At 37.9% G+C, this 22,640-nt stretch overlaps 1 protein-coding gene across 1 annotated transcript in view; it reads right to left on the bottom strand.

Annotated features, from left to right (window-relative positions):
- CNTNAP2 (contactin associated protein 2) overlaps positions 1-22,640 on the bottom strand; it is a 1,208,535-nt gene that overhangs the window by 380,785 nt on the left and 805,110 nt on the right. The window contains exon 12 of the mRNA XM_074892371.1: positions 8,029-8,148. Within this exon, the coding sequence (XP_074748472.1) occupies positions 8,029-8,148 (120 nt within the window). The remainder of the gene's footprint in view (positions 1-8,028; positions 8,149-22,640) is intronic.

Genomic DNA, 22,640 nt, shown 5'->3' with positions numbered 1-22,640 from the left:
TGTTGGGCGTTGGAATGGGCTGCCCAGGGCAGGGGTGGAGTCCCCATCCCTGGAGGTGTTTAAGAGTCGGGCTGACCCAGCGCTGAGGGATCTGGTGGAGTTGAGAACGGTCAGTGTGAGGTTAATGGTTGGACTGGAGGATCTTCAAGGTCTTTTCCAACCTAGATCATCTGTGATTCTGTGTTGAGTTCCTCACATCTCCATAGGGCACATGTGTGTGGGAGTGAATCCAGAGCTGAATGTTCGCTTCTAACATTCACAATAACAGTTTAAGGTAGATGGTACCCTTCATCACCCTATTTCCAACTGTCACTTTTTTCTTCTCCCCCAGTTATGGACATACTTCTTGAAACATAAGCTTGCGGGTTCCTGCAATGCACGAAGAATTCTAAAACAATTTGTGTTCTAATTTCTGTTCGGAGCTCAGTTTCCAATAAATGAGGAATATTTTCTGATAGCAGATTATGTCAGAATTTTTATCTCCTCTTTGACTAAATAATTTGGCAAAACAAAGATTCTGCTTTATTTTGAACTACCTCTGCTATGTCACTCTCCAATGCCAATTTGTTCTCATTCTTTGAGGTCAGTGCACATTTAGCTACCTTATGCCTGATGTATGGATGCTCTGTGATGCTCACGCTCCAACTACGAGCACCTGGAATACATTAAGAGGATGACAGTACATAGACTTTTATTCCTATATTCTCTTATATGATGCTCCAGAGTTTGTGGTGGGACAAGAAAAAAGAAGGGGAAGAAACAAACAAAAAAAAACCGTAGTGAGACAGTAGGAAACGTTTCTATTACTTGGTGACTTGAGAAGCTACCTTAAATGCCAGTGATAGTTTGTCCTCTATTGAAACAGAGCAAATCAAGAACCTTCTTCTGGGGGCAGACTTCACAAGGTGTTTTTTATTTTATGGTTTAGATATTTTCTCTGCAGTTGCACACTGGGCTACCTTTTCATTTTGTATGCATGCAGGGGTCACTGGAGAAAATATCTAGAGCTATTCTAACATGATTTAGAATCACATGATTCTAACATGATGTAATGCAAATCCCAAAGTTATGACACAACATTTTTGTTAGGACACATTTTTGTTTAGTGAAGTCATCAGATGCTGTTTTCCCAAAACATCCTGTTTTCCCAAAAGATACCACCTTTTTTATATTATGATGAGCCCTATGATTATTAAAACCTTCATCTCTGCGTGGAGACTGTTTCTATGGCAGTGTATTTTTAAGTTCTGAACACTAAAATAATAAAAACCGATCTCAACGTCACATGGCACTCAAGTGTGGTTTTACCAGGAGGGCTGAGTAGCCTGTAGTCCTTTCCTCTTCCATCCTGAAAAGCCTGCCAATATGGTAAACTCAACATGCTGTCACAGAACACAGTAACAGCCTACACTCACCCAGCCCTTGCCATCTAGACAGTGGCTTTAACCAGTCAAAACCAAGTAACTGCCAAGCACAGGAGTGCCTAACAACATCATTTTTCAGTGTTAACCTGAGGCAAAACCAAACAAGCAAACCAAAAACCATTCTGATTTATTTCAGAAGGATTCCAGACAGCAAGCTGCATCTAATCAAGATGAGTCCAGATAAAGGCTGGCAATTGCAATTCGTGAACTGATTGAGGCTGAGTGGAAAGTTTACATCCAGATGGAAAACCAACCATGACCACCTTCTTACCAGCAGTCACTACTGTGCTCCAGAGCATGTGGAGGAAATGCACTAGCCGAATTTGTTGAGATACAGTTAACTACCACAATGAAAATTTTCACAAGAAAGACAAATTTGACATAAATTAAAAATCATGTAAAAGCTGAATACAAAATAAAATTATGTACCAATGAAACCTAGAGTATAAAAGGCATGTCTTGTAAATAAGAACAGATGAAAAAACTAATTAATGAACTAAAACTGAGATGCATGATGTTTCAGTCTACTTGGCAGGCAGAGACATAAACATAGTGTGTTCTATCTCCAGGTCTCTCATGGGTCTCTTATTTTACTCTGATGCTAGGAGGATGACCTCACCTTAAGAAGAAAGTCTGCCATCAGAGGTGCTGCTCCAGATACGATGCCCTGATGCTTCAATGACTAATATTTTCCTTATTCCTCAGTATCTTTTCTCCTTTCTTCATACAGAGAGTCTACCTTGATAAGTTAACTGGCCAAAACCAGTACTTTAAATGGCTTGATGTTTTTGCCCTTCCCCACACCCCACCTTCATTTTCTTCTTTTTCTGTGGCCATTTCTGGTCTTGTTTCATCTTCAAGGAAATAAGCTTGCATACTCTGCCACAACGGCCTCAATCCATGTTAGCTACTTGTTCCTCTTTTTACCTCTCAAATGTCAATTTAATTTAAAAAAATGTCTGACAGACTCATTAAAAAGCCTCCAAAAGAAAGCTCTACAACCAAAGGAAGTGTGTAAGAGATGCTGTTAAAAATCAAAACTTTTTCATATGTCATATTTGGAACACTGAAGCCATTTTTCTGTCCTGTATTTTAGGTAAAAGACTTTAAATACTTGTATTGGAAGCTTTCTGCAATGAGATTACACTGGGTAAGGTCTCTATACTTTTATTGTCATGCAGCTATTTACCATTGCCAATTACAAAATTTTGTTTATTGCCTTTAAATGTGTGCCATTTTATTCTATTTGACTTAACAACTAAAAATTACTAATTCCTTCCTCTATCAAACTGGAGAATCTACACAGAAAAAGTCTTTACTTTTATTTATTGAATTAAATTGCTCAAAATTTTGTTTCACGTGCATTTATATATACATCTGTATGAATAAAAGTTTTGGTATCTTGGAAGTTCAGTAAATCAGCAGCCTGGCAAAATGTCTCATCTGAAAAACTAATTGCACAGATATGCGCAATACAATTAAACATTTACTGCTGCTGGGGCACTTTTCATCAGTATGTAGTGATGGATGGCACATCTATATTCATGCCATATGTTTCTACATATGTCATAGTAAAAAGCACTCCAGTGACCCACTATTTACAGAAAGAAGACAGAAAAATCCCTGGATACGACAGTTATGGTTGTTTAATGTCTACTCACAAAGTCACTGCAGTAATTATTACATGTGCCACTTCTGTTAAAAAAGCGAAGAGAGAGAGAAGAAAGGAAGGAGGAGAGGGGGTAGAGAAGCCACCCCGTACATTTGACCTTAATGAGGCAGGCTATGAATACGCATAATGATTTCTCAAAGTGTTTGAAGATGTGCAGCTTTAGGCAAAAGAACTGTACTAAAAAGGGGATAGGGTAAGTACCACTCAAATGGAGCCATTATGCTTGCAGCTATTTGGATCCCGAAATGAGATAAAAGCCACATCACAGAGGCATAATGAATTCAGGGCCAATAGAAAGAATTAACTGACATATCTTCTGGTAAAATAGATTATGAAACCTTTCAGTTCTTCTTTGTATCAGTGGTCTACATGATGAAGCAGAAGAAACAGCAGAAAGACTATGATTTCCCTATCCTCAGCATAAAGCCTCAAGGAACTACAGAAGTGTTGGACTGCCTCTCCCACTGACATCTCACGCACCCATTAGGATAAATAACTAAGCCGTTATGGTCCCTGTGCGTTGTTCCTCTGCTTATTCCTCACCCTCCACTCTGAAAATTCTTGCAGGACAAATGCACATACTGATATGACACCTTTTCCCCATCCTCCTTGGGCTGAGGGGAAAGAAAAAAATAGCAAGTAATATTAACTTATTTCTTGTGTCTTTCTCAATCGGACTGAAACAAAAACTGCTGGAGGAAACTGTATCAAGCCTAGAGATTCAGAAATACAATATATCACGCAGAGCATGGGGTGGAAGCTGTAACATACCCAAAGTTTGCATCTTCCAACAAATAACTTAAAAGAACAGCTCTTTCCACTACAGCTACTGTTCTAATGACAATTAAAGAGAAAACAGGAAAGGCCTTAAACTGGATACTGAGATAGGAACGCTTCATCTTTGGAAAAACCTGCTTGAATACAGAGTCTGACTTTGTATTGTGGACCTGCCTCTGAAAGAGGGTAAGATCTCGGCCTTAAGGTGACAGATCTTTGAAGAGTTCCCTCTTGGCCTAAGACCACAAGTCAGGCTAAACTGAAAAGCAGTCTAATTGTTAAACATTACGCCACATCACAGCTTCAAGGAATATTTTTCCATAAGTGCATTAATTTGAAATGTTCCAACTTTCCAACTGTAAACATTTTCAATACTGTTTTTTGTAAAAAAAAAAAGCTTCCTAAAATTTACATAGTTCCTATTGATAAGTATTTGGGAAACTGCTGAACATCTATTGCAATGCCCTAGATTTTGAAAAGCTGCATTTCTGCAGCAGAAATACATCCTTAAATGTGGTATCTCAAACATTTTAATTCCACTATGAGGACATAAAATGTAAGTGCTTGGTTCCTCTTCACTATCAAAACAGCACTGTGAGTACAAGGTTTATTTGGAGAAGAGAAGGACAAGAGAATGGGGGACCTCTGGGATTTCTTTGACAGTACAGAGTAGTTTGTAGAGACCATGAATTGCTGTGGGAAGCACACACACGTATGTATTTATATGACTTTGACAGCACTGTTGAATTGCCAGGACATCTTAGAAACCAGAACAATTTTTAGTTACCACAGCAACATCTGTGAAGGGCAGGGCTCATCAAGACATATGCCAGTTTACTAAGTTAAGACACACTAAAGACGGATATGGATTATGCTCAGAAATATGCCCAGACAGCTGTCTACTGCACCATAATTTTCTGTTCATTTTTTTTTGAAAATAATTTTTTGACACATTTGGGAAACCTAACACTTTCTGACTGTAGAATCTGTAGATGAAATGCTGACATAATGATCAAATAATGAAATTTGTGATTCAATATTTGTGGTACAGTACCCTCAAAAGGGTTAAAGATGCAGTTTCTACATATACAATTTCAGTGGCTTTTCAGGATATTGACCTTGCCCCTGAATGTTTATAGTCAAGTGAGAGTGTAGCTTCTCTCCAACATTTTGCACCAGTAAAACTACACTACAGTAAGTGTGAAAGCAGTGCATAACTGTTAAGTCACCTTGTTTAGGAAGATGGATACTAGCTTTGCTAATAACCCTAACCTTGCGGACTTGTTTTCCCTAGGAACTAAACTAGCAAGTTACATTTTACATTACCTTTTCCATCACTAAGATGTTCTACTTGTTAGTTCCACCTGAATGAAGGGATATTTAAAATGCCTATTAGCATCTTGAGTAGTGGTTTAATATAGAGATGTTTGTTTAACGTAGTGGGTTAATAAGAACATTAAGATTTGACTCTCAGGCTAGAGAGGGAACTAGTTAAGGATGTGTCTGTTAAAATAAAATATCACTATCCTGTCACACGAAGAAGTGTTTTTTTCATTTAGTACTCCACATACAATAGTGTACCTAGATGTTTAGGTTACTTAGTTTCATGTTCACAAAAAAAAGTTAATTGTAATTTAGCTAGTTTAAGTTCATTTTCAAAGATAGCGCTAGTAATACCATAAACCTGCACAATTTTGATACTAAAATTATTTGAGAATTCTGCTTATTCTAATGTGCTATAGTGCCTTTTGTTATATGTCAAGATATGCATCATTGCTACAGGGTTCTACAGAAATCTGTTACTGCTGAAGCAAAGTGAAGGCCTGAAGTAATCTCATTCTGTCCCTTCTCTAGTACGTACATTACTGATAATAGCCTATATCGATTCAGAAAAAGATTTAGGGTGTTGTGAATTTTCTCCTATAAACATAGTTCTTTACCCTCCACAGTCTTCAGTGCTTAAGACGACCACTAATTAAAAGAAAATTAAAGCTGTATAGGTACTGCAATGTATAGGTACTCTACAGTATGTATACAGGCAACGTGCTTTACTAAGCTATCTAAGAACAATTGTGAGAGTGGCCTTTCCATTTCAGAAGCAGAGATTAAAATTACTTCCCATCAATTTTCACATATTTCTTGCAGTCATTTGCATTTTAATGAAGAACTAGCTCTGTTAGGTTCTTATTTTTAAAATTCGAATAGTTACATAGATATTAGTGCAAAATGTCTTTTTCTTGTAGCAAAGAGTTGCCGATGCGAGTGATTCAGTTAAAACAGAAAATTGTATTTTTCCACAGCATGCATCATATCCAAACGAAGGCAATGAGCACTAAATCATCTATCCTAGTGTTCATGATCTCCTTGCACTGGTTAAGAAAAGGTCACATTTAAGTACTCTGGAAATTATTTTGTAGATGAGAAACATTAGTAAAATGAAACGGTTACTTTTACTTTTCTTATCTGTTTTTTCCTCAGTGTTGGACAAGCTACTAGGGCCTTCTGCTGGTATTTATATTTAACATGAGCGAGCAATACTGTAGTACTGGATAGGTATACTTTTTTGTGTCTGACACCATTATGGTAGCATGTTTTTAATTTACAAAGTTGCCCTTTAAGAGTACCCAAAAGCTATATCTAGTGCTGAACACAGTGATTCTTCTTCTGAATAGCAGAAATCGCTCTAATATATCAACAGTTCTTGGCATTGTTCCCCACAGTGACTGCCTGATTAGTTACTGATAGAGTTCAAGGTGCTACTTATGATTTTAAAAGCCCTAAATGGGGTCAGGATCCACTTATCTGAAAGATTGCCTACACACCCATTGTGTCTCAGAACAGATTGGCTGGCACGTCTCTCCAGTCCAAGATGGGCTGATGGCACTCCCAGAGCTTAGACCAGGCTCCCTTGTAGGTATGCATTTATTATACAAATGCAGACATTAATGACAATATGAAACAGTGGTATTCTGTTCTCCTACAGGTTACCTACCTATAAGCACTTGATCTGGGGTCTGCCATGCATCCCCCTTCGAGTCAGCTCCCTCCTTCCACTCCCACCCAATCTCTCCCATCCAAGCTGGACAAACCCCACCCCACAGGTCCAGACACATACAGGTGGTTGCCTTCAGGAAGAACTACACGAGCTTCAGAAACTGTCATCTCTAAAGAGGCAGAGTTACTGTTTCAACTTATGATAGTGCCTTCATGTTCATGTTGCTGATGTTGATGTCTGACGACTCAGACTTATGCCAGATTTCCAATGCAAACAGACTGAAATTCAAACTTACTATGCAGACTTTTGGGGAAAGTCAGGAGACATGTCTGTTGTATCAGCTTCCCAGTATTTCATATCAGGAGAAAGTGCTGAGACAATTGTCATGCATTAACAGAGCAAAGAAATAATATACTCCCAGTGCAGAAAATTACCCCCTTCTCTTTCTTCATTATCATATTTTTCTGCCACAGCATGGCAATGCAGATGACTAAGACAGGATATCTTCCGTGAGAATGCCCAGATGGGAAATTACCCATGCAAAACTAGTGTTAAAAGCAGGAAGAAAACCAAGCAACAATACCAAAATACGTTAATGCAGTTACATATATGGTCTCAGAAGTTAAACAAGATACATCTTTCTAGCACCAGTTAAAAAAGACAAAACAGGCAAACAAGAAAACTCAAATGTTTTGTTTCTCTTGTAATTAATTTCTGTTCCCTGCCTATGGTGGTGTGTAAAAGTCAGCAATACCTGGACAGAAATAAAAGTCTGATTTCTAAAAAGCTGCCTTCTACAGTACCCCATGAACCACAAACATTATTGAACTACAAATATGTTGATATACAATAGTTTTGGTAAATAGCCATATGTACCTACTTTTTTTTTTTTTAAAAAAAAAATGATGCACCACTGAGGATACAAAGGCCTGTTAAGGCTAATGAATAGCTGTGATTCAAAAAGTTTATGAACTGGGTTTACTAGTCTCTTGCTCATACTATACTGAATGGTGACTACATATTTGATGACCCCTCTCATGAAAAGCTCTCAGGAATTATTTTTCCATTGCCAAGAAATATGAATTATGAACAGACTCTTTCTCTCAACTACATTAAAAAAAAAAAACCCAACCCTGAGTTAGCAAGTACAATGCAGTTACCTGTCATGTTGCAGTAAACTTTCAAAGGTCCCAGTGCCCCACTGCCATCTGGATCTATCCAGTAGTAATTTGAAGTTTTGCCCAAGTGTTTGTATGCTTCACAAGAGAGTTCATGAATAGCTGGAATGAAATAAAACACAGCAATAAGGATCATCATATCCTGGAGCAAAAAATCCATAATGACAATAAGTTGACTTTATTCATATATCAAGAACTATACCTTTGAGATTAAAGTAATGTCACTGATATTCACAGAAAACAAAGCATCTTTCCAAAGACACAAAAGTGATTAAAAGCTTGCGGCACACAATTTAATTTTTTGGCATGTGAGAGAAAGCCAGAATAGGAAGAGAATTCCAACAACTGGAGGGTGGGGTGGGGGGGAAACACCAACAACCAAACTTTTTCAAGACTATCTTTAAACAGCTTTTGAGAATACTTTGGTTCTGAATTTTGTTTATATACTGGTTTAAGTTCCACATCATAAATAGAAACACTTCTACTGATCCTACATAATTTTCCCTTTAGTTTTCTTTCAAAAGATACACCAAAAAGCTTCTGAGTTTTCCCTCTGTAAATTTTAGAATTTTTTAGGTTTTACTACAACTCAGAACAATACTGAGTTTCAGAATTGTGAAATTTCTCATTATGTGTAATACCTGTCTCTACACAGCTCTGCAGTTACTCTATTACATATCTACATAACTAATAATTCTGTTCTAGCAAGGTCTAAAATATTGCAGTATTTACTGGAAGAAGTTTAATTGATTTAGTAGGAGGTTTTGTTTCAATTTTCCCTTGACCTCTCTACACTGCTTTCTGTTTCAAGTCACAAAACTGCTTGTCCAATTGTGTTATGATAAATAGCTCAGACATAATAAAAGCATTGTAGATAGAAGCTTTTCTAGTAATTCCTATTATTTTCTTTGAAATGTATGACTATTACAAAGTTATGCGTACTATACATGAATAAATGAAATAATTTTATGCATAGAAAAAGTAAAACTGGTAATTCACATAAGTTGGTGTATATATATACACACCTGGTAAATTATGTAAATATTTTTCTAAGCAATTTTTTTTAAAAAGGAGTGTGTAATGCTTCTTTGTTTTCCAAGGACCAGATGGTAGAGCTTTTTTGTTTGGAATCAGTCAATCAGCTGCTAAAAGAAACGAAATGTTTGTTTAACCAGACTTCATATCCACTCTAAAAATTCATCTAATTTGTTGGCAATTCTTGTAAGCGATCTCCTTGCTAAGACTGGCTTTATTTCAAATGTCCATAAGGACGAGCTGCTTCACTGGGCTCCGATGATGAGTGACTGATCACACATACACATTTAAAGGCTGCTAACCAACTATCAAGACGCGGGAAGGAAAGCAGAGATAAAAAAAGTCTCCAATTTTGATACGGCATGAATGCAAAACTAAAGACTGTTACCTATGTCTAAAGAGAGTCTCCCTGTTGGTGCTACAAGAGAATTTCCTAGAAAGTTTTACGTGTTCATTACAGGGTTTAAAGTCAATTTCATACAAGAAACAGACACTTTAATTAAATCGTGAAATATTCCAAGCCATTTCCCCTTTCTTCCCAAACTAAGATCAACAGATTCTTTCATTATCAAGGAAACTTGTGCCTGTTTTCACACACTTCATGCACATTTCATAAGGAATTCATAACCAATTTTCTTCAGAAATATTTCTCTAACTCTCTACGCGCTACCTAAATGTAATCACAAAACACCAACTCTGTTCATCTATAATTGTTGTGATACCAAGTCACAAATTTTAATAGCTGCATTCCAGGTCAAGCCAAGAAGATGACAAATACTGTTTATGATCTCCCAGAAATTTGGTGTCTTCATTTTCTAAATCCTTTCAGAAAACCAAGGGAATTTTGTTTTTGTAGTATCCAGATCTTTATGTAGGGCCATATGACATTTTTTTCTAAGTTTGATCCTTTCAAGAAGGAAGGGCAATCTTTGTGAAAAAAAATAGAACGTTATATGGAAGACAAAACCAAGTTACACTGCTTAATCAGACACTCATTTATCCCTACTGAATATTTTTACAGAAAATTAAAGCATTTAGATACAACACCCTTCCTTCTGTTCCTCTGGCATGGGAGAAATAGAAAGTGGTAGGTAGTTATTAGTTAGCATAACAGCAGAGACCAGGCTGCTTTTGAATAAGTCAGCATTTGTTAAGCTTCAACATCATGTTGAACACCAAACAATAGAAATTAAGATCTTTTTTCAAATAAAGACAAAAGAATGGGATATTCTAAATAAATTCAATTTGTGAAAAGTGTTTTTATGAGAATGTGATAGGTTTTTGGTAGGTTTTATACATATGTAGATGCACACTTAAAGATCTTAAAACTGGGAATAAACAAAAACGAAAGGACACATTCTAGTGCAAGGAGCAGTAACGTACAAATCACATAACAGGAGTACAGGAACAAATGAAGGGATAAGTGAAGTTGGTATACTGACAAAAGAACTGGTATTTAAGATGCAATAGGAAAGAGCAAACAATCATGTTCTGGTGTATGAAGACACTTGATAACAGAAAGAGACCTTCTTGCTGACTTCAGATGGCAAAGGGTAGCTGCTAACATACACAGCAGAACAAAAGTGGCAAGCACCAGGCAGAAAAGGCAACTGTGAAAGGGAGGAGAGTAACACATCATACCAAGATGTCAAAGAAGTAGAAGGTGATGTAGAAAGGAAGACAACACAGGATCACTTTATAATTCAGCACTTCTTTTAAACAGGTTTTTGAAATGCTGCACAAAAAAATCAGTAGTGAATAAGACAGAAGAAGAACAGGTAAAAATAGAAATCAAGAAACCCAAAGATAACCTAGAATAGATGAAAGGACAAACACTTAAGGAACATTGTTTTAGAGGTCATCTGAGTACATTAAAACATAGAAGAAAATGAAAACAGAATACAACAAGAAAGATACCATGACAGAACCAAAACAGTTTAAATTAGAAAATTGATAAAGGTTACAATGAAGAAGCAAAAAAATTAACAGAGCCAAGAAAGGACAAGTCAGCAAAGTAGAAGATTTGGATATAAAGTCTACAGTGTTCACATGCGAATAAGGAGAAATGGTTGCATATGTTTACATACAGAGAAGGAGGCAGAGAGAGGGAGAGAGAGAGGGAGGGAGAGAATGGTCTTTTAGTGCCGATTCCTTCTGGAAGGTGGGGAAATAAAAGAATGGAAGGACTGAAGACACAAGGGCAATGGACTTCTGCTTTTCAAACCAGCAGAAGTAAAATGTGAAAAAAATGTGTATTTGCTTTCTTGGTAGTTGGTCCAAAGACACATTGTATCTACTCTTAAGGGACTTCAGAATAGTTTTAAACCTCAAAATTTTCCAAGCTAAAGGTAAAACTCATATATGCCTTGATGTCCAGATAACCCATTTCTAGCATAATATATCTAGTTGGGTATTTTGTGGTTTTTTTTTTGTTTGCTTGCTTTTTGGGGGGGCTTTTTTTGTTGTTGTTGTTTTGGGGTTTGGTTTTTTTTAATGTTACTTATATTCTTTCTGAGGAGAAGAGGGGGGAAAAACCACCCTACAATGGTTTCTTCACTCTTAACTTGACATGCTTTCATATTGCATCAAAAACTGTCTACAAAACAATAAGAAGCGAAAACCTGGTCAGAATAGTGATTCAAGGTCTTAGAGTAAAAATATGTAAAAAAAGAATCAAAAACAGAAAGAGAAGTGCACTGAAAAGATGCTATAGTATTTTTAAAGTTTAATCACCTAAATAATACAGATCAAACTTAGACCACCAAACCCATTTCATGCTAAAATTTGAAAGGGCTTGGCTGTGTTCTAACATGAAGTAAAAAGAAGTTAAAAAACCCCCAAAACCTCATTTTAACTTTTTGTGTGAAACATCAAGCTTCTTTAAGCTTCTTAGTCTGGGCAGAAAATCCAGTCGTTTTAATCAGCTGACAAAAGCAACTACAAATGCATTTTGAAGTCCGCCATTGACTAAGCTAACATTCACAATAGTGGGTTTAAGCGTGGCTTGAGGGGAAAAGTTTGTTCTTCTTAGAAAAGCTTGACTAGGGAAGCAAAGTAAGGGGGAATAGCTTAGAGCACAACAAAACCTAACAAAAACACCTTGCAGCCACACAGACCTTAACATCATTTTCATTGCTGCATTTCTTCATGGGTTCTCTTCCACTCCCAGAACTGCTTACCTGAACTCCAAAGGGGAGGTTTCGATGGACAAGGGAAGACAACAGTCATTTCTGAGTTTCTAGGATCCTCTATTTTAAACATTTGAGGAAAAACAAATGGTTCAGAAAACCAATTTACAGAAAAGATTTTTCCAGCTCCAGACTGTTAACCAAAAGTTGGAAAGAGTCAACTTCTCTTAGATTTCAATGGCTCTTTATTGATTGAGGGAAGCAGATGTTCTCACTCCTGTTTTACCTTCTGACTGGCATAAAGATCAAGAGAGAGTTATCCCAGACAGGTGGCACAGCTGCTGGCTATCTCTAAAAAGCAGAAGAGCTGAATGACAAAAAGGATTTAGCAACTCTGTCACCCTATATGATGTTCCCATAGAGTTTCAGTAGCATCTTGGTGAACTACCGTTTCTGCATCACTATGTAAAAAGGCAGCTTTAATTTTAGGACTTACAAATAGCCTCCTTTTATAAGTACAAAGCTCCTTATAAATAGAAGGCCTAACGTGACAGTCTGCACTATGTGACACAATGAATGTGTTACAGTATGTTTTGTTTCTGTCAGTGAATACGGCTGCTGCAGGGGATAAACTCCTTTAAACTGCTGCTAATACAGGAGTAAATCTCAGCTTTACAGGGGCATAGTAGATGTATAGATTCACAGGAACTGATGGATTTAAATGACAGTAAAAGTGACAAAAGCAGGCAGTGCATCAGATCCACGAAGTCCAGTTACATCTCTCCATCACTCTCAACTTCCCAGAAAAATACTGAAAGATAAATAGACTTCGAAGTGCCTGGGCTGGTTTCAACTCTTGAGCCCCTTAAAAAGGGCTGAAAGCACAAACAGACAAAGAAGGGGGGGAAAAACCCCCAAGCTTACTCAAGAAATAGTTGCATACTGAAATGCATACTTGCAGTTTATTTTAAAAGAATGAGTTTTATTTGTTGCTTTATTACAATATATATTCAGAAAAGCAAACTAAAAATGTTAAAAAATAAATTTCTATATATAAATTCACAAACACCCTAAGCTTCTGCTCTGTCAGCAAAGTTTCTCTCCGTGCAGTACTACAACAAACCTATCTCCACCCTTACTTGTTCCAATGCTATATGGTGGAGGAATGATGTCTGAGACAATTTTTTTTAAATAGGTTAAGTGAAGTAGAAATCTCATGATGACTCAAAGCAAGTTATATATGAGAACAAAAACCCTTCTGAATTCCAGATCTGTATTCTGACAGTAAGAACACATGAAGCTGCTGGTTTGCTCTACTACTTTGTGCATATTAAAAAGTTTTTAAAAAGCTCCACAAAAAGCCAACAAGATGCAACACTACTTCAATGTTCTTGCTATTCTCTAGGACTACTGCTGCAGCAGTCAGAACCAAACTTTATGTCTGTCAGTTTTTTAAAGTTTGGATATAAAAATTCTGTAGTTTGGAACTTATAATGCTTAAGAATGGAAAATGTAAAATATATATAAAAATTCAGTCTCCGTCTACAGTTAAACTTAGAATAAGTACACAAGTGTTCTTAAAGTCAGACAAAAATAAGTGTGAACAAATATTTACTGTTATCTTATATTTGAAGAGTAACCCTTTCAGATATGACAAAGAGATGGAAGTATTGCTAGAAATCCATACTGTATCAATGTACACTCTCAAAAATGCTCTGCATTGCAATTTAATTACATCTAATTTATGGTAAAAATTGCTATATATAACAACGTTTAATTTTTAAATAACAAGTATATTTTTGGTATGTAAATCCCTCCACATCTTCTTGTGCATGCACACACTCCTTGCTAGACAATTATTCTGTCTGTAATTTTTTTATTTTTTACTTATCCTTCTTGCAAAAAAAAGAGCTGAAAGTTTAACTAAATTAGTAGAACCGTAACTTAATATGATCTTGATTATCATGAGCTTGAAATATCTTCTGAACTAGCTTTTGCCCGGTTTCCAAATATTAACGGTCCCCTTATTCATTTGCTGCTGGCAAAGCAAACGCGATTAGAAACTTCTGCTGAACAATCCTGGATTTGCCCCTTCCACCTTATTAGGCTGTCAGTTTACAGAAGCTCCCAACACCTTCAGCTATAAAAGCTGAAATTTAAAATAAGTTACAAATCAAAAACCAAGCAGAACCACCCACCACCATCATCCAAAAAAACTCATCAGTCAAATAGTGACAGAACGAGGAAACTAACGCTGAAGAAGAAATTACCATTCTGATACAGAACTTCACATGTATCTAAAACATTTTGAGCTGTTTCAACATCTTCAAATTATCTTTCTAAGTATAGGCACACTCAAAAAAACCCCTCCAAAATGTTAAAAACACCAAACACAAGCTGATCCTACACAGAGAAGATTCTAAGGTAACCAAGACTTCTGTTTTTTTGCCTACTACATAATTATCTTAATGTAAAAAATACAACAAAACACCTGTTTTGCATATTGCCAATGACCCCTTTCCAAAAATCCTTCTTGAATTAAAAAATATCTTTGAGATATTTGCTAGAATAACACCCTCCCCTAAACAAAAGAAGGTGGTAGTGGGGAACAAAAAAAAAAAAAATCCTACTGAGACAAAACTGTCTTGCAACACTAACAGCAGTTCTTCAAACTAAATTTCCTATGAACTTCTAGGGACAGCATTTTTTGCATGACCAGAAGGTGGATCTTCAGCCAAGGGTTGCTCACCACAAGCCACACCACTAAGTTTCAGGTACTTGCAGCTAGGATGCCCCCGTAGAATTAGGCTACCTTGATGAAAAAAAGCACAGGAAGTAGCACTTGAAATAAAAGATAAGGCTCTAGTAAGATAAAGCTGTAAGATCTTCAAGGCTCCTAGCCCTCCCAACCCAGGAAGCAGCCAGCTATGGCTGCTCACAGCGTGCTCACCTTGACACGCCAGAGCAGCAGGAAGATGCCAGTACACGCAGCTACCTGCAATGCCCAGTTTCCCTGCCCAGTTTCTGTGCACTTGGGAACTGCACCTGAACGTGTCCGTAACTGCAATGAGGTTTGCATCTAGGAAGAAAACTGAGTTTCTTGATGAGCTGCAGCTTTATGCACATCTTAAATACGATATGTACATAAAAAGATTCAATTGAAGATTTAAAGTTGCTTTGGGAAAGATTTTGTCTTTGTTTGTTTGGAAATGGATTTACTGTGATGTTAAAGAAATTCCTGAAATTTCTTTCTAAAGAAATACAATTCTAGATTCAGTTAGGCTACACTCAATTACAACCAAATGACTTGCATTCAGGAAAAGCCAAGAAATAAGATAGTGTCCAAATGTGACATGCAATATTGCCTGATTATTAATGACAATGGAAATCAGAAAACCTGCACTTCCTGGGCTTTATGTATAACTGAAAATTTGAGTAAACCAAAGCCTCTAAAGCCCTGTAATACTTACATTTTACATGCTCATGTTGCATCTGCGAGAATATAATTTCCTCCTGTTTTTAAAGAAATGTTGCTATACATGAACAGCCACTCAGAAAAAATGCAATTTTCACATATAAATGTAATTTCACAATTCCAAAAATTCACTGTAAATAAGACAATTAAAGAGTATTGGAAGGTACCGTGAACAAGTCCACCAAGTCACGGCTCTACATGACACCAGCGCATGCTTTAGACAATCATTTTTCCAGCTGCAGTAAAACCAAGATCAAGCACTACTACTCAGTCATGACTAGGTTACCTCCACAGCCAGAAGTTGAGTTGAGCTACTGCAGTCCCAAAAGCACGAGCAAGCACAACCCCTGGCATCTTCACACATTTTCAGAGTGAAACTGAGATTTGACTGTTTTTTCTGGGATACAATCAACCCAGGGGCCCTCAGTTTGCTCCCACAATTGGCTAGGATAAGCACATGAATTCTAAGAGTTCACAACTTCATCCTTTCACTGTGGCCACCTGAGATAAGTAAGAGTCTAGCACACACTGCACAACTATTTTACTCATCGCAGTTCAAACACAAGTTAACTTAAGCCTAGGGGTTTAGTTCTGTTACTCTTAACATCACATTAAATAAGTACTACATTGTTCTACAAGACGTTCTGGGAAAAGGTAGTTCAATTGTTCAAATTACATTTTGAGCAATAAGTGCCAGGAAAAAAAGCAGAATCTTTTTTGTGATCATAATTAGTGTAACAGCAGAATCACATGGCTAGGATGAACCCCAAAGATAATCTAATCCACCTCCCAAAAAAGCTCAATTACATCCATGTATCATTCCTGACATATTCCTGTTCAAAGTCTCCCATGATGTAAATTCCTCAACATGCTGAGGCAGCCTAGAGCTCCACCAGCCCTTCAGCATCAGCATTTCTCCCACTCTCTATATTGTGAAGCTGCTCTGCTGCAATTTAAACTAATCATTTCTCTTTCTATCCAACCACAGATTTGGAGAATAGCTTATTGTACTCCTCCTTGCAGTCACCTTTTGTCTATTTGAAGATATGAATCTTGTATCTACATTAAAAAGGTCAAGCTTGTTCATCTTGGCCACAGGTTTGGGGTTTTTTTTTATATAGGTGCTAAATTACTCTTTCTGCTCTGCTCTGGACTCTCTAATTTTTTCATGAAGCTCAGCATATGAAAGTAGACAATGCCCAGCACAGCAGGATTAATTTGCACATCCCACATGTTATGCTTCTGTTAATTCATCCCGAAATAGTGTTTTCCTTATTCACAGAGGCATATTCAATGAACTACAAGGTAAATAAGCCAGCAATAAAGACCACTTCTACAGAACTAGACAAAAACCAAAACCAAGCCAGCATGTTTCCTCAACCTCTGCTTCTACAGTTGGTTAACCCCTCCTAAAATACCTTCCCAATACTCAGTTGCTCTGCACCTCAAAATCCTTAAAATAGCTTCCAAAAGAAAGAGCAGTCTTTAATTTTGTATATATATATAAAATATTTAAATACATATTCTATATAAATAAAAATATATAAATGCACACATACATAATGTTGGGGTTTTTTATTAATTAGTAAGGTGAAGTAACAGAAGGAATTTTGGTGCTTTATGGCTGGACTTGTGTACATTTCTGTCCACTGCTGCACAGGCTGTCATGCCGCTAAACCTTTCCAACAGCAAAGCTCCTTCGTGACTGAGCACAAACTTTCCTGCTGCCATTGATCTAAGCTTCAGCCTTCTCAAAGCTCTGAAGTTATGGATTGCCACCTTCCCAGCTGCTATATCCTTCTGACTCCTACTGTGAGCTAATGAACTTATAAAGGATTCTCATTATTAGTGCAATATTCAAATATGCCCTGTAGAAACAGGAAGGAAATTAAAATGCAGAAAAAAATAAAAATAGTAAGATATGTGGAAATTTGCCAGATTTGTGTCGACTCTAGGCTCATTTATGTCAGTGATAAACAAGACAATTACCATTGTGGTAGCAAAGGGAAAAAAGTAGAGGGGTTACCATCAGAATAAGAAAGAGATCACAAGTTCATTTGCCACTGGGATAATAAAGAAAATTACTGCTGTGGGGGTGAAAACTGTAATTCAGGTACCACACAGTAGTGCCACCCAGGAATTTGCTATGAATACAGAAGAAAAACATCCTATTTATGGCAAAAACAAAGGTGCTTCTATTTCTCTCTCAACTTCACTCCTTCTTTGCTCTAGGCTGGGGGAGGAGGGCAGAGACAAATGAATTTAAATCCAAAAGGCAGATCAAAGATGGATTTTTTTAAACAAATTTAGCAGTGATTTTAAATTAGAAGGCATAGATTAGGCAATTAGCATCCTTGTAACAGTGTCAGCCTACAGACATCACAAGAAAGAAGTATAATTAGATACCAATTTTTAACAAGGTGCTTTTGAGAATTAAGTCATTTGAGGATACACAAACACTATTTAAAGAACATCCCCCCCCCCCCCCCCCCCCCCCCGCATTCTAGCATGGTTCTTTGTGGCTGAAATAAACACTGTTCAGGATAAAAACATCTGAAAGGGAGAACTGCAAGGCATGCCAAACATCTTTATGTAAGGCACACTTTCATTTTAAATCCGGATAGTTTGGCACATTTGTGTAACTCTACGGCACTACTGGGCACTGCATTTGAGGGAGAAGATTGTCAAAGAAACTCTTAAATATTCACTGTGGTTGTGCTGGTCTTACACTGGTCCCAGCCACAGAAAGCTTCAGAGCTGCCTGGAGTTTGTCTGAGCCTTCTCCAGCTGTGAGACCACAGGAACACTGCCAGTATCTTGCCCCCTTCTTCCCTCCTATCCCTCTCTTCCATCCGAAAAGCTTCAAGGTTGGTATAAAAACTAAGTTTGAAAAATCCACACTCCTAAAGAAAAAGTATAATTTCTATTTGTACTCCCACTTACTTTGTATTGCCAGGGCAATGGAAGAGAGGAGCTAAGGTACAAGCCTGGATTTACACTTTCCCAGCTGTATAATACAAATGCTTGGTTGCATTCTAAAGTGTGCCAATACACAAATGAAAACCTCAGCAAATTATACAAGGGCTAAAGGGAGACAACTCCAGTAAATTTAGGTCAAAGTTACAGAAATATCTGGAATCTTATTTTAATACAAGATGTCTGTAAGTGGCTACAAATAGCAAAACCACAGATTAAACTCAATCATTTTTCCCCACCAAGTTCATGCTGGTTCTTTCCTGCCTTGGATATCACAGCATTTGATCTGTCTGAAGACCTGAACTTCCTCATCAATGTTAAGTGTAGCTGAGCGTTATGAAGAGATATTCTTATTCCACAGTTTTAAAAGAGATTATAGTGTCATTTTTTGTTTATTCATGAATATTAGTAATCCCCAAATGCATTACTCCCATGCTCATTTATAGGACTGTAATTAAGTTTTATTTTTATAGGCCTTAACAGCTGTTGAAATTGTTGTCTCCTGCCCCTTTCCTCCCCACCCCGGTTCCTCAAACATTTTTGTATCTGAACCTATCATAACCAGCAATCCTGTAAAGGAAAATATGGTACCTTGTTTGGCTGTACTTACTCAATACAAACTTCCTCAAGTTATTAAAAAAAAAAAATATTGGCCAAATAAGATTTCCTTAAACCTTACCTTAAAAGCTTATGTTTAAAAAAACCCAAACCACATCAAACAGTAGCTTACCTACAAAACAATTGCTATACACACAGACTTACAGACACCTAACCAAATAATGGGTTTTCCAGAGGACCTGAGCACTTATTTCCACCAACAGAAAAGAACTAAAACATTACGAAAACAAATGCTCATATCAGCATTTACATTATCTCAATCAAAATGTCCTCTATCAACATGACACCAATTTAGAACCAATGCATCATCTTTGTCATTTCCATTAATTGCTAAGCAACTCGCAATGCCAACAGAATTCAACTTTTTAAACTGTCATAAAAATGTCAGCAGAAACATCTGTTCCATGTCCCTTTTTTCATGTTTTCTCTCCAGTACTTTCAGTTGGGGATGATCGTGTCCTGGCAACTTACTGGAAATCATTTTCACATCTTTTTCACATAATGGATGAGCTGTGAAATTAGTAACATGTTAGATGGGTACCTTGGAGGTTGCCCTGGTTGGCATGCACTCTCTTTCGTTGGTATCTGTTTCAATAGCAGCACTGTAGAGTATTTATTCTGACTATTTACTGAGGGGATAAGAATATGGGGAAAGTGTCAGGTTCTGTGAAAAAAGCCCATCTGCACACCCACAGAGGAGCTTAGAGATGCAGTGACCAGGGAGAAGTCCAAATAATACCCTGCCAGGCTGCTCCCAGGTCTATCACAGGAGCCATCAACCCTTCCAAGGCCCATCTGCACAAGCCCAGAGAGGGACCCAAATCAAGAGTTCCCAAGCAACAAACAACCTGTCTGGGGTTGTCCCAGTGCAGCCTCAGGCCCAGTGTCTGGGCATGGAGCCCACCACCATGAGTTACTGGGAGTAGCTCTCCCCAGCACCTCTCAGACTAATGGGGTTGCTGCCGAGGGCTGGGACACATTATGGGATGTATCGGAAACATAGCTCAGGATTGCACAGGACATGGGATATTTAGGGGCAGAACCAAAGGCAGGAAAAGGGACAGGGTTAGGTGATTTGGAGGAGGAGGAGGAAATGTGGAAAAAAAAGAGGGATCAGTGTACATTTGCCTTGTTGTGCCTTGCCCCTGATCAGCACAGCCTCTCCTGCCTTCTTATTAAATTCCTTTCTAACTCTTTTCTGGGTGAGGGGCTCTCAAATCCATGTGCATGTGTGTGTATGGGGATGTGGGTGCCAGCAGCTGGGGTCAGACAACAGGTTGGGGGACCCCTGTGTCTGTGGTGCCAGCCACTGGAGCAAGTGCAGGTGTGTGTGTGTATGTGTGTGTAATGGCTAGTGAAGATCAAGCTGGACTAGCTAGCAAGCAGGTGAAGTGGCCTAGGAGCAAGAAGGGGTCAGTGGGTCTCTAAGGGTCAGGTCTGGATGTGAAAGCACCTGGGTGTCTCTAGGTGTGAGAGCACAGCGGGGTCAGCTGTGGGGACTTGGAAAGTCCTGGCCATCTGTGGGTGTGTAAGCGTGCAACAGTCTGTACCAGTAACTGCAGTGGAATTGCTGCCTCTGGGGTTGTATACCCAAGCAAGAGAAACTGAGGAGACCGGGATCAAAGGTCAGCTACTGAGCAGACTGAGTGCCTGAGCCCTGCTGCTGGAGGGATTCACCTCATACATGTGTACATATACGCCTTCTATGGACCTCCACCCTCCTCAGCCAGAGTGGGCAGGGTGAGGCTGTTGGGGCTGTCCATGTTTGTGTGAGTGCACTGAGTGTCTGTGATCTGTGTGGCCACATGTGCTTTATGTGCCCGTGCCTGGTGGGAATGCATCTTTAGCCTTGGTATTGGTAGGATCTGGGGTCATCGAGCTGCAGCAGCATTACATCACCTCTTTCGTGTTGTTCAATCTGGCATGATATGTTTCCTTCCAGTGGAAGGTATCGCACAGCATATGCAATTGAAATAGCACCCTAGGTCAGAACACAGGACTTATCTCCTCTAGCCATTTCCCCTTTTATTTATGGTTGCAATTAACTTCTTAGAGAGCCCCGAATCTGTGGGTTGTACTCAGCTACACTGATATTCAACACATCTCCCTTCTCTGTGATCAGTAACATACTGTTTGACAAGTAGTTCAAGTGATCAAGACATGGATGAAGCTCCCAGCTTCTGTCCAGCAGAGCTTTTTAATCTGCAGAGTGTGTTTGATGATGGTCATCCAAACTGCTGAAAGAAAACAAATACAAAGACCAGGCGAAGAGGAAAAAAAAATCAGAGCAGATGATTAGATAAGGAATGATAAAAGGAGAAAACAAACTGTTGAGGTTGATAGGCAACCACAAAGAAATTGAGAAACATGAAAATGGGGAAAACAGAAGTGGGTTTGAAAAGGAGGCATAGTTAGGAATTTCAGAAAGGCATAACAAGTCCTTGTAGCTCAGTTAGCCTGAACATGAATCTGAGAAATGCACAGATATTTGTAGTGCTCTGAAGCAGCAGTGGCAGATATGAAAAAAATAAAATAAAAAAAGAGTGACAAACAACACGTTATGCTTTCCTCTATGTTTTAGAGCATCTACTAGCTCCTTCGAAACATAAAAGTATATGGAAAATATAACACATAAAATAGAGCAACCACAGACAGAAGAAAATATAATCTAAAATTTTCTAAACAAGTGATTAGGGAATATGGATGTGATAAATGAGTTAATGTAAAAGCTACATAGGGATGCATAGGCTTAAAAATTTGCAAGATGATATTCAAAGAAAGACTGTATGGTTCCAGTAAAATAAAACGAATAGTACTAGATGTATAGCTAAGTACCTAAGTACATGTGAGTAGTACAGCTAAGACTTCTACTGAGAAAATGAAGAACTAAAAACTACTTCAACATGTTTAAGTACTTCCACTAACATCAGCACAAACTGTATTTATGAAACAGTAGCATCTTCCATGTTTTTGTAAAGTTAGCTAGACGTAAACATTCCTAGAGGATTCCCCAGGCTTTGGTAAAGTATTTAAGGAGTTCCAGTACCTTGTCATTACTTCTGCTAAAAGACTTGTCTAGAAAAGGTAACTATTAGCCATCTAACCCAAGGTGAAATTTTAAAGCAACAATTATGAAGCATGACTGATACCGAACACCTACTTCTGCTAACAGATTTTGGTCCTACAACTTGCACTGCTTTGTCTCCCATTTAAATTGCAGCATATTGAGAAGGTGAGTAAAACTCAAAAAAACACCATACTAAAAATACAAAAAAAAAAAAAAATTACAGCTCTTGCCCCTGAGTGAAAAGGGTCAATGTGGACAATTGATTCCTAAGGCATGTAGAACTGCCAAAAACTTC

The sequence above is a fragment of the Strix uralensis genome, chromosome 1 (assembly GCF_047716275.1).
Source record: "Strix uralensis isolate ZFMK-TIS-50842 chromosome 1, bStrUra1, whole genome shotgun sequence".
Lineage (NCBI taxonomy): Eukaryota > Metazoa > Chordata > Aves > Strigiformes > Strigidae > Strix > Strix uralensis.
Note: the sequence above shows the minus strand (reverse complement) of the source record. Positions and strands in the feature narration are given on the sequence as shown.